The sequence below is a fragment of the Rhopalosiphum padi genome, chromosome 1 (genome assembly GCF_020882245.1).
Source record: "Rhopalosiphum padi isolate XX-2018 chromosome 1, ASM2088224v1, whole genome shotgun sequence".
Classification (NCBI taxonomy): Eukaryota; Metazoa; Arthropoda; class Insecta; order Hemiptera; family Aphididae; genus Rhopalosiphum; species Rhopalosiphum padi.
Window position 1 is genome coordinate 34,707,551 of NC_083597.1, and position 24,551 is coordinate 34,732,101.

Here is a 24,551-nt window from a genome sequence, read left to right on the forward strand (position 1 = left end):
CGCAGGACTCCATAAGAGTAAACATTGAACATATATTTACTAACTAAAATATGAATCATTATACTAAATCAATTAAAAACCGGAATTTTGTAGCTAGCTGAAAAATATTTATTATTAAAATAAATACATATTATTTTATTTACATTTCCATTCACTCCAAACTCTTAAGTTAAGAAGTATATGTTGTTAAGAGGCAACGATTTAGAAAATTTATAAACACTTTACAAATTATATTCGTTTATAAACGTGATGAGATTAGTTACGAGATAACAAAATATTTATCTAGATAAATAATACCTAATAGAGGAATATATCTTATGTATATATATAAATATAATCTATATTAAAATTGAAATAGACACTTATTATAAATATTTTGATATTCATATCACAAAATCATAAACGTACATTTATTTTATAATTATAGCTCTAAAATTATTTTTATTTTTATTTTATTCTCATTTTAGTATATTCTCAAGATATATTTGTATTATCTAACAAGATATTACAAAAAAAACATACATCATCATTGTAAAATCAATACATTCCTCACTTCGTTCAGAATCTTAAACATTGTTTTACAACTAAATATGCATATATATATATATATATATCTCATTAAGTTCTAACGTACTAAATCTGAAACGATTGTTTTAATTAAATAGGTAACGATCAAGCAATTTAGTTGCCTATGAATTCTATCAAATAGTTATACCTATTATATACTTGTGTCAGTGCTCATAATAATATACGTGACTCCCTTTCTAGATCCGTTCACTCACCGACGAAACCAGATGCGAAGTCTGTTCCGAGGGCACGTTACCCGACAGTAATCGTCAACGCTGTTTGGAAATCCCGGAAGCATTTTTACAGATCGGGAGCAGTTGGGCTATCGGGGCAATGACACTGTCAGTGGCAGGTATTGCCATTACTTTGCTAGTGGTTTCCGTGTTTATCAAACACAATCATACACCGATCGTGAAGGCCGCTGGCAGGGAAGTTTCGTACGTACTTTTGTCCGGCATACTGCTGTGCTATCTCATCACGTTTGTGCTCGTGCTCAAACCTACTGACATCGTATGCGCAGTACAAAGGTAAGTCCAATATCATTAAGAGCGAATTTAAGTCCATCTCAACCAACATTTTTATAATATCTTAGTTTTAGCATACCGTATATTATATACAAAATGTAATCAACGTGTTATCGTGGAGCATAATATTTTTTCGGACGTCTCCTATGTCTGAGTTTAAAAATTTAAATATTTATTTATATTTAAGAAAATACCAGCTTTATCATACTTATTTTTTTTTAAAAGCATTTCTGTCATACATTTTTACCCTAACTTTACTGAGTAATTGTTATTTAAAACTTTGACAAAAAATGTATGGGTACAATGAATATTAAAAAAAACCTGTACGTTTAAAACTAAATTTAAAATATAGCATGTTATTCACATAAATATATCACAGCATTATAGTAGTTGGAAATAAAAAAAAAATAATTTACAATACAATTCAATACAATTTTCTATTTGAAAATAATAAATAATCGTATGATGATTAGGAGCAGAATTATAAAAACATAACATTAATTAGTAATTACTGTACGATATTTAAATTTAGATTACATCCCTAATTATAAGATGCTATAAGAAATTAACAATAATTTGTTTTTTTATTTATATTTTTAATTTCCATGATCGGAATTGAATTGTGCTTTATAAGTGTATACACTTGTATAGTAAGTATGAGTAATGTAATTTTTTTGTTTTTATACATTTTACGATTAAGCAACGTTAATATTATGTTAATCAATTAACGTATATAAATTATTAGTGTATGACAGTATTAAATTAATATTCTAGTTTTTTTTTTTTTTTTTTTTAAAACACATCATAATGATAGAGTTATTGTAATCAAAAACTTTTTGAAATTCTGTGAAACAGTTGGTATGCATAACAAAATTAAAAAAAAAAGAATCAAGGACAAAAAAATATAAACACAAAAGTCATACCTCTACAGATTATCTAATTAACAATTAAATAGAAAGCATGTAATTTTTGGTGTGTTATTTTTACTACTATACACAAAGTATTAAGTGTTTAAAAATTAAATAAACAAAATTATCATTTCATACATGTTTTTTGATTTAAACTCTACACATTATATCAAAACATACGAAACTATGGATAACAATTAAAATATACCTAACTCATTATATTAATTATTTATAACTTTAAATTTTATTCTATTCTTATATTATCATGTTTTTATAATTATATCTTCTTATCATTACTTATTTTAAATAATTACATTTTCTTTGTTTAATTAGTTAAACATATATTTACGAGAAAAAAATAGTTCTTAAACGTCTTCAGCCTTTTAAAAAGGTATTGTTTTAAGATATATATTTGCATTAGGTATACAAGTTGTTTTTACTGGTAGATAACTATAAATTATGTATTTTTTTTTATATTAATAACATTTATATTTATATTCATTTTTATATGTGTGAGTTTGAGTACAATATTATATTGAAATTCAACTTAAAACCTTTAAAATATTATCTATAATATAGGAGTATCAAAAAAATAATGTTTTTAAAATAATCTAAATCTTAAAAAGTCGGTATCATCAAAATAATAAAAAAAGTGTATAATTTACAACAAATATAGTTTGGTTAAAAGAAGGTAGGTAATTTAGGCCATTTTATCGAAATTAATAAAAAATCAGTTTTTTACACGTTTAAAATATTAGCTGATTATTAACTTAGGATATTTAACAACAATAATCATGATTTTAAAAAAGTTATAATTGTTTGTCTTTATTATACAACTCAAGTATTTTATTGTTGATTACTAAAAATAATGATTTGTTAAGGTAGCTAATATTACAAATCCCTCTATAAATCCTACAATTCTTTTTTTCAAACAAATAGTGAATACAAATTTAAATTGATTATTTATGAGTACTAATTTTTTTATATACGTTTCAATAATTAAAACAATAAACCCTAATTACACCTTATGTATCAGATTAAATTTAATACATAATATTTATATTACCAACTAAAATATGTAAAATTATAAAAACATATTTTTTTCAAAAATTTAAGAGTTTTGTATTCACATAAAAAATAATTAATTTTAAAGAAAAAATATCGTTTGTTACTTTATTAGTGATAAATTATTATTATCAGTAGTAAAAATATAAGTACTCGTACCAAAGTATAACATAACATTTATTATTATGGGTTTATCCGGTGCCTGATGACTTTATTATGCTTTCCAAGCAATCATTACATTTTTTACTAAAATATATACACCTCACTTTGTTGAACGTCGTTCAGTTTTTCAATTCTAACCTGAATAATGATACATAATATTAAAAGTTCGGTATTTCATGTTACTGTTTAATAAATAAAAACAAAATTAGCTTAAGTAGGTAATTAATTTATGTTTACATTTAATTTATCTTAAAATCTAAAAGCTACTAACCAACTAACCCTCCTCTACCTCCGTATACGTGGCTAATTTACTATACGTAATACGTATAATTTAAATTAATTCCATTCCCTGACAATCTACAAACAAACATCCGGAAAAAATTAAAATTTTACAAAAATACATAATTAACTTGGATATGGAGTGAAGAAGTGAGAGAAATGAGTTAAAATAGCTCCAAGATTTCCAGAGTAATACTGGATCATAATATATGTGTATGACACTGTATGTATGTCTGATAACATATACAAAAGTTCTTAGTGAATGTTATCAAAATTTACTACACGGTCATAATACACCAATGATTATTGACATTTAAAAATAACATTCGGTAAATATTGACCGCAATTCAAATTCAGTGTATACGAGCTATTACTTTATACATACCACGACTATAATATTTTTGATATTGCGTTGTTGCCGCTTTACATAAAATATAGATCAGAAGTTTAAATATTTTGAACAAATAGTTATTAACACAGTCAGAATTGGCCACTCCCATCTTACACACTTCTATTTAATAACTGAGGAACTCGATCCATCGTGCGATATATGCAAAACTCCCCTTTCAATTGCACACATAATTATCCACTACCCCAAACATTCAACTACACGTTTTCTACTAACCCTTCATCACTCGAAGAAGCTCTCAATCAAAATAACACCTCCAATATTTTTAAATGTTTCAAACCGATAGATTTAGATAAAAAAACTTTAATTATCATATATTTTTGTCTAGTATTATAATTCATAATAGTATGTAAATGTTATCCTAGGTTATTAATTTTTATTATTGAAGCCTTTATTATTTAAAAAAAATGATAATAATAACAAATAATTTAAATATTATGTATTTCAGATTTTTTCGTCAAGTACAATAATAATAATACGTTACCGCACGAGACGTTTCATATTTACGCTTGATACGAAAAAACTAAAAATCATTACAAAGGTTTGGTAGTAGTTAGTACGTCCCATACATTGACGGTGGACGTATGTGATAATCAAAATATCTCGGCAGTAATCATTAGAGTAGATAAAAACTTTTACAAATTACGAAAAAATCATGTCATTATAAATCAATTGTGTATGTACATTGTAAAGTGGAAGCCAAAGCTAAAAGCTTTGTAAAAAAAAAAAAAAGGTTCAGTAATAACAAATGTAGTTGTATAACTAACACTGCTGAGCAGTATTTAAATAAAACAACTATGATAGATGTTACATGATACGTGGTATATGATACATGCATTTATTATCATATTATATCTAGATAAAAGATACACGATACTCCATATTTAATATTTAAAACTACACTCTATTAACTATTATACATACTTACAACTTTTATCAAATGTTTAAATAACACATTTAATCATAAATAATATAATACGTCCCTGCACATAATAACTAATACTTACGTCATTGCATGTTAATAAATTATATCATACGCCATGTCATACACACATAACTCATAACTATAAATAAAATCTTTATTAACTTATTGGCATAAAAAAAAAATTAATCTTTAAAACATTTTGTCCGATAGATGTGTATATCTTATAAGTTATAATAAAGAAAAAAAATTGTACATTTACTCGTATTTTAAGTATCGAGTGTCCAGATAATCAAAATCCTAAATTTTATTAAAATGTAATATACATTTTTAAAACAAAAGTATCTTATATTTTGTCGACAAAATAAAATCCATGTTACTATTATAAAATATATCGTGGTACAGCATGATACTTAATAAATTACATATATATATCACGAATTCACGATACAAGATACAATTGTATCTATGATACATACCTAATACCCAACCTTAGTTATGAACATCATATACGTGTAACTAATGGTACATTCTCAGGATTGATAATCAAGAGTGTACTTATTACTTATTAGTTTGCAACACAAAATGTTAGAAGAGTTCGCCATGTCACGATAAATAAAATAAATATTTTTATAATAATAAATTAAAAAGTAAAAAAACTTGTGTTTTATTTATATAAAAAAAAATTCCAATATTCACCAAAACCACTGGTATAATATGTCAACAACCACCAGTGACTGTCAACGTAGTAGATACAGATATACATCTTAACACTAACTCTTTACAATATACTTCATAAAATAGGGTAATATCCGATAATATAATATATTATGTTAATTTTATCTTAATACTTATTTATTATTATTATTATGAATTCAAGATTTATTTTTGTTTTACATCTAGTATACATGGGTTTGTTTTATTTAATTTGTTAATTTTGATTCAATATTTTATTAATAATTAAAAAATAATAAAAGGTGTTTCAAGTTACCAACTGTTTTATTTTAAGATGCTTCTAGTATGTATTTTTCAAAAAAAGGTTCTATAAATATATAATCATACTTATCGCAAAAAAAAACTTTTCAAGGTAATAAAAATATGAGCGCATACCAAATCACTTTCGAACCAAAAAATGTTTCCACTGTAACACAAACAATCCTGATACTTTGATTCGATTTTAGTTTTGTTAATACCTTAAGATTGCTTCAAGTACTTAATCGAAGCGCTTTTTTTAAAATATAAATTTTCACTCAACAGGATATGCACAAAGAAAAATGTTTAAAATATGGAAAGTTTGATTAATCATAACAATGTCAGAAACTTATATATTAAAAAATTCTTTGATAAAAATGTTAACAATATGTCAAAAAACCTCAAGCTTTTATAAAATTAAAATCGGATCAGCCAAAGTCTCCTAATTTGTTTTTAGGTCTAATAACAATATATGATTAATAAATTTGAACTATTTTATAAATTATGAAAAATAAACTTTATGATATTCTAAATATAATTTTTGAACACAGTTATTAATGATGTTTTTTAACTTTTATGTTATAAAGACTATTTAAAAATGCAACTCCACAAAATATATAATACAATTATTATTAATATAGCTAGGTAGTATTTTATATATCCATCACTTTGTCGATTAACTAAAATAACGATACATGGATATATTAACCATTTATCCACTTTACATTTACACAAAAAAATATTTAAATATTTTCATGCTATTATAATATCATGAAAAAAAAGCAAGCTTAACTCAATAAAAACTTCATTCAATATAAACATTCATATTTAAAAAAATATAAGCTAATTCAACTCATTCAATTTGTACTTTATCTTTCAATATGACAGTTTAATGTATTTTTTGCTTTAAATTTACATTGTATACTCTACTTAAAAGCCTAGTTATATCGAGTATACATTTCTTTGAAAAGAATTTTAAAAATATGTATCCAAGGAAAAATAGTAATATTTTATTAAAACGACTTAAAAACAAAATTTAGTTATTATTGTTATTATTTTTATAGAATTATAACATTATTATTATTTGTCGATTTCATGCACATAAATTTCAATAAAAATAATATAAATCAGATTCGTCGTATAAAAATTATATTTATATTTTCAAATAAATGTTTGTTTAAAGCACAATGAGAGTTATTAAATACACAATGTTTACTTTTGATTTTTACCACTTCGTATGCGTTTTTTTTTCTTCGACTTTGTTGTTCAAATGGTTACGAATTAAAATGTTTGTTTCTAATAAAAGTTAAAAATAAGTACGGGATTATATACAAATTGATTTAATGGTTCAATAAAATTTAATAAATGAATCGCACGGCGGGCCACTAAATCATGTTTAAGGAATATTACTATTGATTCATTAAATGTTTGAAGATTGTTCATGCGACCCAGAAAAAATATTTTATAACTTAGTAAGGAAAAAAATCATTAATATATTGTTTATATTTTAACGTTAACGATTTTTATTATTCAATAACGAACAACTTCAGGTAAAATAATAAGAAATAATGATGAATTTACCTTCTTGCAAGTCTCGCAGCCACAATTTCGAATAGAGGAAACATATTTGTATGATGAATGTATATTTTATAATTATGTAATGGTTGAAGCAACAAGATTAACTGCAGTCTGCATACTCGTGTAGATGCGTATAAACGCATTTCGATCAAATGAATTAAAGTATAATATTCAATTTCTCGTGTTCAGAGACATTATAATAAATTACTTTTTATAATAAATTACAGTTCACATATCCAATAAAATGCACGTTTTGTTTGCGAGTTACGGGTAATTGTACAATTAATACAAATAAAATAACTTAACACACATTACCAGTAAGTCAAAAAGTTTACTCTTCGTATCATCTGAAAATTGTAAATTTATAACATATATTGAATTTGAAATTTTCTATTATTTAATAGTCTAATATATACATTAGTAAAATATTATTTCATAAAAAAAGCAAATGTCATAATAATTACAAAGTAACGTTATGCACATGCAATTCGTGAATACATAAACTGGCATCAATCGTACGTGTCGAGAGTCGTGTACTCATATTATCATTTTATATATCTTGTAAAAAAGTGTATGTCATGTAAATAACAACATAGGTACAATGACATAATCCGCGTAGGAACACGTGCATACATAATATTACTAATATTATACGAACAAACATAAAAATACCTATTTATTTCAAACTGGGCTAAATATTTTATACTATTAGATTAAAACAGTTCATCGCAATCTAATGACTGTCCATTTAAACCGTTGAAAAATGAATAACTATTTAAAAATAGAGATTGTTCTCTTCTAACCAGACTGTACATACTCTGAACATTTGTTTGTTTATTTTCTGTGCTTAAATAAGTAATCTAAGTAGATTTATGTCTTAACATAAAAAAAAAACAATTTAAGGTAATGTTTTATTTTCACATAGAAATATTTTTTTATTAAGTCTAACTATTAAATTATATTTTTGATAGGTTTTCAATATTTTTAAATTAATTAAAATGTATAATTAATATAATTATTTTTATTTTTTTAATTAATTTTCAATGAAACACAAATTGTCGAAAAATATTATTTTTTAATGATACAATATTTAATAAATTTACTTAATCAATCATTATACTATTGTAATGACCTACCACACATATAATATCACCATCACATTAGTATATAATATTATTTGCGAATAAATAAATTTAAAAGCATAAAGAAATTACAAAAAAAGTTTTTAAGTGTAAAAATAAATAACTTATCATGTAGGTAGTAAGTACTCTTCTAAATATGAACTTACATTAATTGTTTTCAACAATAACTCATTAGTAGTACATAATTTGTATTGGTTAAAAATAAATTATCCAACTTTTGATTACAAATCTTGGTAATAATAATAACTTACAATTTTTAGATTGCCAAATTGCTTAAATTTTCAGAAATTACGCACAATATATTTTACTCGTGTCATACATTCAACTATTTTATACAACTATGTTTATAAAACAGTTTCCATTAAATAATCCCAGTAAATAAAAATGACAATTTCGTCATTTTGACAGCTTTAATTAAACATCACGGTATTCACGTCGGTTTTAATTTCATCTGTTAATTAATTCTGTTCTAACCTTAAACTAGAATATATACATAATACTTTAATATTATTAAAAAACGTCGTGTTTCGAATAATATATAATTATTGTACTAGTTTTAAAGGATTCGAAACTCCTTCTTTAAAAATTCATTATTATGATAAAATTAGTTAAATATTCTACAGCCTTATCTTACTTTCTTGTTACATAGCAAAATATCTATTCAAATTATTAATATAGTATATATAAACTTTTCTTTGGTAGCTTACAATTATAACTTTTATGAGCAAGACACAATTTAATGTGAAATTGCACCTTGTTGTAAGTTTTTCAATGGGGTATTTTTTTACAATAGTTGGAAGTTCAAAATAAGTACTAAATTTATTAATTTGTCTGGTTCGTATAATATTTCACATATTTTAGATGCGACGTAATTTAAAGCTTATATTAAAAGGTTTCTTATATACACGTTTTCCATTTTATAAATATGATTATTAAGTTTCTATAGAAGACGTTTATTTTTTTTTTAAACCATGAAAATAAAATATTTAAACAGTTGATAGAATAAGTTAAAATATCTATAAACGCCAACTATTCACTTGATTATTTATGTAATTATTATGTTTTAGATTTGGTGTAGGGTTCTGTTTCACTGTTGTGTATGCTGCATTATTAACGAAAACGAATCGCATATCACGTATATTTAACGCCGGACGACGGACTGTTAAACGTCCTAAATTTATATCACCAAAATCACAATTGGTCATCTGCACAGGACTCATATCGATACAAGTATGTTATGTTTGTGTACATTATTGAGATGGATATTTTGAATTTATATTTTTCCAGCGGTCCAATAATGATACGGTTGTTTTAATATCGAATATATTTTAATAATATATTTATGATATACAACAATATGATCGAACATATTCATTTTATTTTAAAGAAAAATATATTCCGGTAAAACTCTATATCAAATATGTAAAATCGGTAATATTTTATTATTTTAAAATTGTAAATAAATTACTTACATCAAAATACCACTAATTTTTAATTAAACCTAAATATATTTGCTAAGATTTATTTTTTTGATTTCAAAGATGATGTTTAACATTAGTCTAGACGTCTCAACAACTTACTCTCAAATTAATTATAATCCAATTATATTTTATAATATTCACATAGCATAATACAGCGGCAGAAATTTAATAACTAGAAGAACATGTTCAACTGTTAATTTATTTTATGATCTACCTATAGAAATCTGACTGTCTGGGACCTATTGTTTAAATAACAAAAAATAATAATAGTAATACGATTTATCAAATGTATTTAATTAAATATATCTTTGAAATAAAAATCGTGTATGATATTTGCTTTACGTCAAGGATATATTAATTATAAACATTTTCTTATAAGAAATATATATAGGTATATATATATATTGTTAAATTATCATATATTTATATACATATTATATGTACTTAAATAATAATATTATATAACAAGGGTGATTAGCCAAGCATTTTTAACCTAATTTTTCGTTTAATTATTAATTAATTAATTTAAACTCTGTTTTTTTTTTTTTGGAATTATCAAATATACTCAAATACATATCTTATTTTAAAATTCTTGATATTTTTTGTATTACTTAAAGAATATCCTAAAGCGATACAAACGTTATACTAAGTATATACTTTTTATATACTAAGGATAATAGCTCTTAAAAATGGATTTACCATAATATAAAATAGATATAATATTGGATAAAGTATTTATTATACTTGAACTGTTTTTACTAATTATAAATTTTGATAGATTAATATTAATTACCAAAATAATCAACTCTTCATAGCCTTCGTATCTTCCAAGCTCGTTATCATGGACAGATTATCCTTAGTACACAAACTTAAATAACTCCAAAACTTTTCGTTCAAATTTTGATTTTGATCCGTCAATTATTTATTAAAATTATCCACTAAATAATTCATATTAAAAATAGGACTTCTAACTTGAAAAACAGAAGGGTTATATTCCAACACGATGCTCTTTGAAAGGTACAACAAATTTCCAACATTTTAAAATATGATCTTCAGGTATATTTAAAAATTCCAAAATTAGATTTTTAGTAGCTGCATCATTAATGAAAAAAGGATGATTATCATGCTTATTTAATCACCCTTTATAGTTAATATCTATCTCTATATAATACCTATATATATATTATTTAATATTTTGTTCAAAAAGTATTACGATCATGTAGCGTATTTACTATAAAATATAGATAATTATATAATATTTAATGTAGATAAAACAATATGATCGTTGATCGTGTTAAAAATTAAATTTGGGACGCGAATCCTTATGGTTCAAGTTATAACGAATTGTTTATGTTTCACAAATAATATCTATATATAATATATATATAGGTACATGTATGTGTGTGTGTGTGTGTGTGTGTGTGTATCCCGTGTGTGTTGGCACACACTAATAAAGTGTTGAAAATAAATAAAACAAATAAACCAAAAACTATAATAAGTTATAAATGTAACGTTAGAAAAACATCGATACCTATACACGTTTTGTATGGACGACCACGTTTCAGGTGCTCATCAACGGCGTGTGGATGCTGGTCAGCCCGCCAAAGGCCATACACTATTATCCTAGCAGGGAGTCGAATATACTAGTTTGCTCGTCGTTCATCAACACATCGTACGTGATAGCGTTCGGATACCCAATAGTGTTGATTGTCGTGTGCACCGTTTACGCTGTGCTCACCAGAAACATTCCTGAAGCCTTTAACGAGTCTAAGCACATCGGTAAGTGATTATTTGCGCAGTGTTTATGTAATCTATTTTATGGTAAAACACGATAATTAGGACTGCAATATCTAGATATTGTCGTAAATTACCCGAGTATAATATATTAAGGTACATCATATTGATAATTCACGGTAATTACCATAAATTACCCTCATAAAATGTATAATATATTGTTAATTTAAATAGTTTTGGGAATTTTCCGACATCTACTAACGGACAAAGGAAATATTGTTATTATTATTATTAGTCCAGTTTTACTCTCCGACGTTATAATTTTATAGTTATTTTTTTATTGTTTATAAATCAAACAGTTTTCGTAAAAATAATATAATAATACCCGATTATCATGATTATTTTTAAACAAAAAATGCTAATTAATTTCGTTTAATTTTGTGTTAGTCCGATAAAATATGATATATGCGTTATTTACTGATAGTTGTTGTAAAATCAATGTACGCGTACTTAAATACTTTTATAATCTAAATTATTTACCATTATGTTTGGAGATTTATATTTTATAATAATAACTAGTTACTTACGATGGTAACTTAATAACTTTGTGGTTATCATTAAATTCTGGTAAAATAAGTTAATACTCAGATATTACTTTCTACCGATATTTACGTCACCACTTGTAGTTTCATGTTAAATGAAAATATTTTGCAAGTACATAATACTATAAACGCTTCTGAGAGTAAGTGTAACCCCACAACTCACGCCACTGAATACTGCAGTTAGACAATTTAATATTAAAGATATCAGCTTTCGTGTGTATAAAATATTTATTATATATTATTATAATTATATTAAATACATTAACTATGTAACTTAACATCATATCTACCAATATACGAGTCGATTGATAGATAAATATTTTAATTTTGCCCCAATAGAACGCAGAAAAATAATATACCCCGGATAAAATTTTCATTTATAAAACATAAATAATAATTATTAAATATAATTGATTCTATAATTAGAATAACTTATTAACTAAGTATTACATTTTCAGAGTATAAAAAAAAAAACTACAGATTTTATAAATAAATAGTAATTTTAAGAAAACTATCATAATATTCGTCTGGGAATTTATGAACCTAACCTATTTTGGCTTAAGTTATAGTTACATATTGTAGTTATCTTTGTATCAAATGTGTAACTTAGGAAATTATTTTTAAATTGAAAAATAATCATTTTATATTGAAATTTGGAGTTTTAATCTAAAATAGAAAAATCATGAAGCACTTATTCTACCCTAAAAGCGATCACATTCATACAGAAAAGTCAAAAACATCTATATAAATAACCGTTAACTTTCATTGTTTTCAATGAATTGAAATAATTAATTTACCATAGTTTGCTATAGGTAATTGCCATTGTTTCAATTGTACTTAGGTAGACACCGTAAATATATTTTTTCCACTTTTTATATAAAAAAAACTAGCTGACGCAACGGTCTACTTTCAATCTTTTCTCTACTCTCTACCCCTATAAAAAAAACTAATATAATTTGTGACACTTTTTGTCGTTGATTAGAATCTTTAATAAAACAAAAACTTATCCTACTGCTAAATCACCAATTTCCTAAATGGAACTTTATAAACTGTTCTTGCGATATTGTACCTATGTATTTGTGGGAAAGGAGAAGGGGGTAGAAACGTAGGGACGATTTTTGGTAGTGGCGGTGTACGTGTGGGTGAGGAATACTCGGAAAAAGCTATCTGTTGGCCCATTTCAGGATTAGGGCATGTGTTAAAAATAACAAATACGTCGTCGTAACCGCAACACTATCAAATTAATTAATTTATACTTTTGGCTATGACGCATGACATATAACGCTGTACAATCCAACGCTCGACGTACAAAACAACATTATTACTGCACGTATTAGAAATTGCTATGTCTTATTTTATTTTTCCCGATGAAAGTATAAGCACTTTATAATTTGTATCGGAGCAAACCAATTTTCTCTTTTTACGGTTAAATATTACTTATATAGCGTTATCGATTACACTTATTATTTTCAATCATATCTCCGTTATTATTACAATTAATAATGACTTGGTACATTTTAAAAACACTTAAAATAATTTACATTTTTCAATTCTTAACGATTTTTGAATGTTGTTAGTTTAAAATTAAAATCGATAAATATGCTAAATGTATGGAATTTAATAATAATATAAACGCCATAATACATACATAATGTAAACACCTGTTTATTGTTGAAGACTATAATAACTGTTCCAACTTGTGAATTGTGTCTTGTGTATATTACTTTAGTGAGGACGTTAGGCGGTACAATGAAGTTGGAAAATTGTATTATCTGTTCATTGTTATATTCGTTCTTAATATTTACAAAAATTATGTTCATATAAAATAATAATACAAGTATACAAGTATAACATCGAAACAGAAGGTTTAAGAAAATGTAATGAATATTTAAATGAAAATAAATTTTATATTATAACAAGACAATTATATGGATCGACAACGACATCATTATAAACTTTCTTACATAACTAGAATCACTTTCTTTTACTTCGATAAAAGCCACCTGGTACTTAATACGACAAATTTCCATTAGTCTGATAAATTTATAGCCCAGACTTATTGCTATTAAATAGTTTTAAGTGTTTTAACAAAAGCAATATATTATTTTTGTATAAATTTAAACATTAAATAGATCATATTATTTAATTTATTTAATAATACATAATAATATATTAATATTATTATCACTTGATATAAGACTGATTTTTCAATTTAGTAGGTTAATGTTTATTTTTGTAAATTTACATCATATTTTGATATTTAATTTTAAAAATGCTTATTTATTAAGTAGGTATAATAATTTCGTAGCTGTATTTATTTTTTTTAATTTAATTGGTTCTAGCCTATAGTGATTATAAAGATGTTGATATTTAATTGTATGCAAAAATCATAATTTAATTAAAAATTAACAATGTGACAAGAATCATAAAACGTGCCGCCTGTTAACCGTAAATCATCTTAGTTTAATGTCGAGAAATAATTTGACAAGAAGAAATGTTTTACTGTTTTAGAGTAGGTAGTCGACAATTGACAATTTATTGTTACGGGTTTTATATTACTAATTCACTCAAGCAAAACATGGAACTGTAAATTATAGGTACATAGATAAATAAAAGTTTAAATTACAGATGTATTTAATGTAGTTGTATATATAATATATAAATCATGTATAGTGCTACGCGCAGTGGTAATATATTAAAAACATACATTTATAAAACTTAACAAAAACTTACTACGTTACATATTTTCAAAATGAACCATGAAATAAGTATGTGTATTTGATTAATTTAAATTTTTGTGGACATCAATATATTTGAAGGTGAACATAGCATATAATTTTTGAACAATAACGTAATCAAAATGAATATAGTTTAAAGTATTTGCAGAAGAAATCATTTGTATAGTGATGTTAGTGTATCTGACTTTATGACTCTTGTATGTTCTTCAAGTAATATAAGACCGACCAAGGATTAATAAAATAATAAATATATAGTCATTTTGTCATTTGGTCACATTAATTTACAACGATTTGTATTTTTGAGTATAGATGATAAAAGTAAAACTATGTAAACAATTTGTCGATTTAAGATCTAAGAGTAGGTACACACTTAAAAAACGGAGAACCCCGTCAGTTCATAATGACGTTTATCCAATAGAGAAAATAAATTCGTAGGTACAACTCGCAGTTTTTTCCATAGACATACACAGTATAATATAGTAAATATATTTTATACAAGGATCTTTCATTAAGATTTATTTAAAGTGATCATAATACTTTTATCGGATGTTTGATCTTTGTCACAATTAATAAATTTTCTATTTGAGAGATACAAAGTATTTTTTTATGTATTCGATTTTGTGAAGAAGTATTTTGATATGGATTTTTTAAATATTAATTTGTAAGACTATTTTTAATTTATTAAACTTATAGTATGCCAAATTCGTTAATTTTTGTATTAAACAAATACCATAAGTTATAAAATATGAGTATTAAAATATTATGCAATTTACCAATTAAGAATAATATATTATCTATTATACATGCGAAAACTATAAACAATTTTTTTTTATCACGAGCAAATGAAGGATTCAATTGTTTTATTATATTATAAGTGAGCTTTTTTTATTGACTTTTCGCAAAAATTATTAAAAGTTCTAACAAAAGCATCTAATCTGTCTGTACTTTGCAAATTCTAAATGTAATATTATACTTAAATGTTGTATTATTTAGGCTTAAACTTGTTTAAAGTATTTTAACACTTTTAACTAAATGTGTTTTTAATTGATAGATTAAAATATTTTATTTAATTCAAGAAGCAAACATTAATTTCTGCTTACAAGGAAATTTAATTGTGTGGAATTGGTCTCGTCTGTTTGCATTTTCATTTTGATACCCTTGGGTCCATTGAATTGAGCGTATTTGAATCTATATAAGTAAGATAATGGAAACTAGAATTCCATATTATCAACCAATATAGTCAGAAAAGTTGTACTTGTATTTGGTATAATATATTGTCCAAATCTATAGTTTAAATAGTTTAGCATTGCAGATCGGTCACATCTCGTGAAACTTTAGCTTATAAATGGAAAAATTTTCATTTTTATTACATACCATCAAAGAATTATTGTATAGCTATAATCGTAGTGTGAAAGTAAGAAATATTTAAATGTTATGGTTTTATGAGCTACCATTATGACTTATGAATTTATGAGTTATGACAAATATGTTAAAATATCCGATACCTTACTATAAGCATATTTCAAAAACCCACCACCACATAAATATTTTTTTTCAAACAATATTTCCATTTTATTATTTATATAAAATATAATTAATTGCATTTGATAATGTTTTATGATTTTATTCCTGTCCTTAAAATATGAATGTATGATAATTTCAATCTATAAGTAACATACAAGGAATTTTAATAATAAATCTGAGTAAATAGCATAGCGAATATCTTACAAAATTACATTAAATTATCATATATATCCCATTGCTTTTAAAAACTGATGCTGAGCATGGTTCTGTAACTATTTGTCTTTAACAATGTTAATTTTTTTTAACAATGCTTTCTAACATTTCTTCACCGAATCGTTCCATAAACTACCAAGTAATTTGAATAATATCAAATGATTTTATATTTATATTCAGTTCGTGATCTATTAAAGAATTATAATTTAAAAAAAGACATTTTAGTTGAGACCTGTAAAGTGAAAATAAAATACACCTTTAAGCATTAAAATTAAAAAAATAATAAATGGATATAGTCGGAATAAATTGATATATAATAAATAAAGTAAATCATACATATATATGTATATATATTTAAAAGGACGTTAACAATTTAAAAATATTTGGTCGCAACAGTAAAAATTATTAATTAATAACCAAAGAAAATAAAAGTTCAATATTAATAATAATTCATATAGTTTTAATTATAAAATATAACGCTTGCTAGTTAATAATAACACTATAAAAATGCTATAAAGTGCTTTTTTTAATCACATTAATCATAAGTACAAAAACAAAATTAATAGTTTTATATTTCTAAACATAAGTTAGATACCTTACATCCAAATCGACTAATGTTTTCGTCCATTTATAGTAAGTTACCAACGAATACTAGTATGATTGTTGTTTTAGTTAAAAGGGTGATAGATATTATTCGTAAAATGATTATAATTTATACCTATAAAACAAAAATACAAATTACAGTGGTGTTTATCTAAAGCACAGCGAGATAAGTGACTTATAACCAGTCTTTTTAACATGTTCAGTAGTTTATTTAGGTTTCTAGAATCATGATAAAAATAGTGATTTTGATTACCCATAAGATTGCACTGTATCGTACAACTAAATAAAGCAATAAACGAGTTTAACAGAGTTGACCAACAAATTGGTGTTTATTAAAAACATTAAATATGACATATAAACTTTGTTGTTAATCGCTTTCACACGTTAAGTATGTATATTTCTTAACAAGCTTTGAAGTAAAAATATTGTAATTTGTACAATAATAATAAATGGAAGTTTCTCGAAAACGGAAATGCATTTTTATGTATTCCAATCTTTTTATGATTTTTGCTGTTTTGCAAAAAGTAATTAAGAGAACCAGGGTTTCGGGTAACTATTACTCAGTACATTTTCAGAAGTTTATGTATTTCTGAGAAAATCTTGAACACTACAAATATAATATAACAATGGATTGTTTATGTTTTTCGTTATTTCTTTTTCCATAATAATTTATGGAAAAATAGTTGTTTCATTAAATTACTTCTAACCGACTGGCAGAATTAAAAATACTTTAATTACATCATTTAAATTTAAACTGTTTTATTATTTTTTTAAATTATATCATTAAGCAGTCCTAATCTTTGTACTACTAATTAGATTCTGAGCGTAACGATCAAAGTATTGGCTTTACAATTAAACTTTTTTGTCTCGGTTGTTTAGACTGACACTATTTAAGATTGGAAAAATAAGTTAAGAGGTACTTAAAGTGTTTATTTTCCGATTGTCACATGGTTTCTTGAAAGTAAGGATAACAACAATGACATTTACGACAAGCTTATTTGTTTAACAAAAATATACTTATTGACTGTAAATTGTAATAGTACTTAAGAATTTGTTCAATGTGAATAGTGTCAGCTCAGCGTAAAAATTGAATTGATGTGTACATTCTAAAAAGTTGAGACGTGTCAAAGTTTGTGGTCCCTGATGATATATTGAATAAAAAAAAGTTTATTTTCTATTAACAAAAGCATTTACACGGTTTTTATATGTAAATGAACTGTTATCTACGTGCAGCACGATATACAATTATTTTTTGTAGACAGCATTACATTATAATATTACAATAATATTTACATTTATCGGTTGTATATTATTATCAGAGGTTCACAGAGATCTCATTATGCATGGATAGTCTATCTATGAGATTATTATTATATTGATATAGTTGAATCGGATGTCACTCTTAGATATGCCATACATTTATCGGCGATGCAATATGTGCAATCGACAATCTCTTCAACAACAATAATTTTAAGTTAAGTAGAAAATAATTTTTAATAAATTCCATCTATTATATTATAATATATATAATATATAATAGACAAAACGTGCAGGTAAAACATATTGATAAAAGTATAACGGCATTGAGTTCGTTTACCTACATAAAAATGATTTTAATTACTAAGTTTATAAAGTTAACATTTTAAAATAAAACAAACATTATCTTACATAAAATATAAGCGAGGTATTATTTTTAAATAGAAAAATTATTTATTAAATAGAAAAATAATCGATGAATAGTATTAGAAGTTAATATTGTAAAAGTGCCCATATACGATTTTATTAGGATCATTTAAAAGAAGAGGTTTCTAAAATCGTATTGTAGTCAACTAATAATAATAAATTGTTGAAAAATATAGCTACCAATATTATTAATGATTTTTAAAAAAAAAAATTATTAAATTATATATCTGTGACAGTTTTAATGTTTAACATAAATTATTAAAATTGAACCATTTTTATTTAATATTTAGAAATATGAATATGTTTTTTTTTATTTATAAAATATTGTAATCTATTGTTTTATTTTAAATGAATATCAGTTTTATGTATTTTTATAAACGTCATGACTGTGTATCATACACATTATATTTGGGTAGGTGTTGTGCGAGAGTAACACATTACGACAGTTTTGAATTAGAACAATGATAATTTATGAGAATAAATAGTATGCGTTAAGAAAATAATACCGGTTATTGTCCGGCGTATTATACTATTATGTATTAATACTGTTGGTTTTAAGACTACAATGCTTTAAATTTTTTCAAATATTTTACATCACTTCATTGTCCAATTGGGGTAAATTTACTGTTCTGGCCACGATAAATTGAATTAGATCTTAAATAATTAAATTATTGCGTTCTATGTATTAAGTTTAATTTTTATTCATTATATCCCTGTTCTCCGATTTGTTGTTAGCAGCAGTCTTATTAGGAATCGCTGGTCTATTCATTCACACGTTTTACTCGTTTTAAAATTAATTTTTGATTAAACTGTTTTTTGGAATAATTTGAATTACATTATTCATACGTACAAAATATTATTGTGAACGCAGAATGTGTGAGCGAATTGTAGGAAAAATACACGTATAGCATAAATATAACATGAACGTATATAAAAGATATATTTTGTTTAAATGTGTTAATATTATAAAATATTATTTACTTAATGAATTATTTTGAATACAAATTATTAATTTGTTTAAAATTGCATGACGTGATTTTATTTTATTTATTGAATTCAGCTGAGTGTGGCTTCCGTCATAAATTTATTTTCCAAAATAATGTTAATTCTCTATATAAATGAATCTCCCCCCTTTTGTCGTGCTAAATCTGGTGAGTATAAATCATTAGAGCTCTGTCGTCGTAATCTCGAGGGGTGGGTCTGTAAGCTATATACATATTCATGGGATATACATGTCTAACAGTTGTTACGTTAGTGTAAGTACAATAAGATATAAATATAGAACTTTAAACATCAATAACTATAGAATATAAAATTGTAATAGATATCACATTTTATATTATGTACAATAATAGTGAGTTTGCGAAAACACATAGTACAGACAATACAAATAAATATAAAGGTGTGATAGTTTTATTGATTAATGATTTATGAACCATCATATACGTATTCAAGTTATTTTGACTATCGTTAGATATATTAAACCATAACGAATCTGCTTCAACTGTTTTAATTTGTTTAACAGGTTTCACGATGTATACAACATGTGTCATATGGCTCGCATTCGTTCCGCTATACTTTGGAATTGGCAACCATACTACACTAAGGATAACTACCATGTCAGTAACCATTAGCCTATCCGCTAGTGTAACTATAGTTTGCCTGTTCTCTCCAAAGGTACGTACTATACAATGATATTAAATTATGTCCGTATAGACATTGATCATATCGTAATGTGATCTGCAGTAGAATTCCTGTGTAATTAACTTTGTTATGAGGCAAAGCGGAGTATTATAGTAAATGTTCAATTTAACCTTTGAATTTGGTAAATTTGAAATAAAATAATGTGAACATTATTTTTTTAATTACAATGACCGGTCTATTTTAACGAGGTCGGTCCGAACAAAACCGAATAATGTGATACATTAATAAATTAAATTACAAATGTATATGTTATTATTATAACATTATGCACATTTAATAAAGCATAATTTCAATTTCAAATGCTCAAATAACAATCCCTAATACTAACAAGAAAAAAAAATTTAACGTGCAATTTTATGTAACAATAACATTAAAATAGTATTTGTTATTATAACTTATAATTATAATAATGAGTTAATTAAAAATATTTATATGCTTATATCTTATTAAAATAGTTTAAAAGTATATGAATTAATTTTGGATAAATTAAATGAAAATAATGAAAATTACGTTATATTATGGTAAAATATTAATAACTAATATTTATATATTAATATATAATTTATTTATTTATATGACTAAATTAGTTAATTATATTTAAAAGAAGTGTTAATTATCTGCAATTATTACATTAAATATGAACCTATATTATATTAAACTCATAGGCAGCAGAGCTACAATAGCAATGACATTATCAGTTTAACCATATTAATTTATCAATGATTCACATTGCCCATTGAAATCTGACAGTATCACAATAATGCGGTAAAATACGCGTGTAGACCATTACACTGACTGCATTATTATAATGTAACTATATATTATTTCTGTTCGAATTAATTGAATGAATCTACTGTTCTCTAATTATACATGTTATAAATTATACAAACATAATATTATTATATAATAGTATGAGCAAATTATGTGATTGATATTCTTAGTTTGCATATATAATTTCAAAATAGATTTGAAAATTGATATTGAAATCGTTTATCGCGACAGTTATCACATTATTTATTTGAAAAATATACGTTATTAATTTAAAACAAACTATAAAATCATAACAGTTTGTTTAACATCTTAAAAATTAAACTATTTTTGAGGAACTTAGAGATAAACTCAAATTTGAATACCTACAGCGTAGTTTTAAAAATAAATTATATAATATCACAAAAGGCTTTCACTTAGTTTTCTTTGTTCGATGAAGACGAAACAATAAATTAATAATTTAAGTTTTGAATAGAAGTTAGACTACTTATCATTCTGGATTAATCAGTTTTCGAGATGAAGACTACTATATCATTGCTTTCGACAAAACTTGCTCATACTCTAGGTGACTATTTTAGACTACACGTAGAACTATTATTCACCTTGTTTTAGTTGTACATAATTTTGTGTCATCCGGAACGAAACGTGCGTCAAAGTATGATGCCAAATATGAAGTTAACGGGCACTAAAACATTTACAACATCGAATACGAATGCATTTTGTAACAATTCAACAAGACGGCGCAGCTCATTAGCTTATAAAGGTAAAGGTAACAATATATTATGTTAATTAAAAATAGTAAAATTTGAAATTAAAATATGATAAATAATAACAAATATGTATTTATATTAAATACAAAAAAAATCCACAAAGGTCTTAAATATGATAGTATCATAAGCAACAACGACTACAATTATATAGTTATTGTTATATTATTACTTATAGTTTCTTCTCGCCACTATCTAGGTGTGTTTTATTAACGATTAATTATTTCATTGTATTATTCGAAAAATTAAAATGGTCAATATTGAGGCGACGTGTTTTAAAACAGCTAAATTATTCACAGTGGAGCGTCAATTATCCGTACTAATTGGTAACAAGGTAGGTGCGAATAATCGAACAATGACTAAATATATATTATTATGAAAGTAAATTTAAATGTTTTATATAATTATTTATATAATTAATGTACTGTATGTATGACGTGTAAGTATAATATGAAAAATAAATTTATATGTATTGTTAAAAGTACATACTATAATTTATTTATTTTAAAATTTAATAATATAAAATAAATATACATTTTTTTATCAAAAATTTCGTACTAAAGATAATTGGCAGGTCGGATAATCGACGCTCCACTGTACTTACATTTATAAACGTTTATTATAATTTTATTTTTACATATTGATTTAAAAATTAAAAAAAAAATTGATTTAAAATTTTAGAATTTATAAATCATAGATACTTCTTTTTTTTTTAGTAAAATAAAATTAGACCAATTCTCAAAAAACAAAAAATAAAACCGTAGTTTTAACATTTTCTATAAATTATGTTTGATTGTTCAAATTTTTTTTCCGTGACACATCTTGTAATATTTCATTAAGCCATAGGTAAGTACGTATATTAAAATATAAACTAACAAACTTCACTATAATTTATATTACTTAATTTTAAAAAACGTTTTCTGTTCTATAAAAATAAGCCGTTATACCATAATCATTATACTTTTAATACTATATTATTTAAAACAAATAATGAGTTATGCAATTTTAGTAGCTACAATTCGAACCACGTGCTTACTAGACACTTATTACTATTGTTTATTGTTCATCATTATGTGAAATGGTTCGAATAATGTAACTGCAAACAGTGAGTGGTCGATCGCAAATGAGTTGGTCAGTACGAATGGCTTTAGCGGTAACCGCGCTTAGGGGGTGGGTAGCAAATGTATTGTAGCTGATGAGATTACCTATTCAGACCATTCGAAACAGCATCCATCCATTCATGTCGTTTCACATCGGTCGGTTTTCGCGTATAACAGCGCGTTAATAGTATACACAATTTGAGCGAATATAATATATTGTTGGCTGAGGGGGTACACTAATGTCGAAAATAAGACGGAGACGAATTAGTATAAAATATTATATTGATGTAATGGTCGGACGCGTGTACATTTTTATTATAAAACATATTATATGGCGTACGTCAAAGTAATCACCGTAAAAAAAAATATGTTGACTCTGGTATATCTATTGCAGTTAAGCTACCATAAAATATCCTTAATGTCTGTAAACTTTAAATTAGTTTCCATGATTTAAATTAGTTTATACAAGGACAGTTTGAAATTTTTATCCCTTGGCAAGAAAAAATATACAATTTAATATGAAACTCAATATTAGGTGGTTTTATAACGTAATCATTAAATGTATTCATTTTCACATTTGGATAATCATAATATTATTTTATTAAGTATTTTAAAGTTACTCATTTATTTTTATTATTATATACCTAGAACTATATTATGGAAACATAAATTTAATAGCATAACTAATTAACTAACAAAGTAATGACTTATATTTAAAAAAAAAAAAATACTTACAAAATTATCGATAAAGAAGTCAAATATCTATGTTAAAATTTTATGGGACATTAAAACATCTCAAACGTTTATGACAATATTCTTGACTCGTGGGTCGTGACATAAGGACCCATGATATTATATTATTGTTTCAAGGATTGATATTTTCTCCAGCTATGCATTTTATTTAAAAATATATAGCTATAAATAGTTTCATCAAACTAAATTTTTTATTTTCTAGTTTCTACCCTGGTATTTTCTTTTAATATAATGTATTATTATTTTATAAAAACAACATTTTTCTACATTAAACACATATTTTGTATAAACTTTAAAAAAACAAAACCAAAATGATAAAATATAAAATTTTTCAACGCAATATTGTTGCATTT

The 24,551-nt window shown here is 24.5% G+C and overlaps 1 protein-coding gene across 4 annotated transcripts in view; it reads left to right on the top strand.

The window, feature by feature from the left end:
* LOC132932184 (metabotropic glutamate receptor 2) overlaps positions 1–24,551 on the top strand; it is a 177,882-nt gene that overhangs the window by 127,679 nt on the left and 25,652 nt on the right. For 3 of the 4 annotated variants that reach the window (XR_009662828.1, XM_060998431.1, XM_060998430.1), the window contains 5 exons: positions 769–1,094; positions 9,596–9,758; positions 11,575–11,788; positions 20,632–20,783; positions 22,191–22,347. Coding sequence is in view for 3 of the 4 variants with exons in the window: in XM_060998431.1 (XP_060854414.1) it covers positions 769–1,094; positions 9,596–9,758; positions 11,575–11,788; positions 20,632–20,783; positions 22,191–22,347 (1,012 nt within the window). In the remaining variant the exon portion in view is untranslated. The remainder of the gene's footprint in view (positions 1–768; positions 1,095–9,595; positions 9,759–11,574; positions 11,789–20,631; positions 20,784–22,190; positions 22,348–24,551) is intronic. The other variant, XM_060998432.1, reaches the window with a different exon arrangement.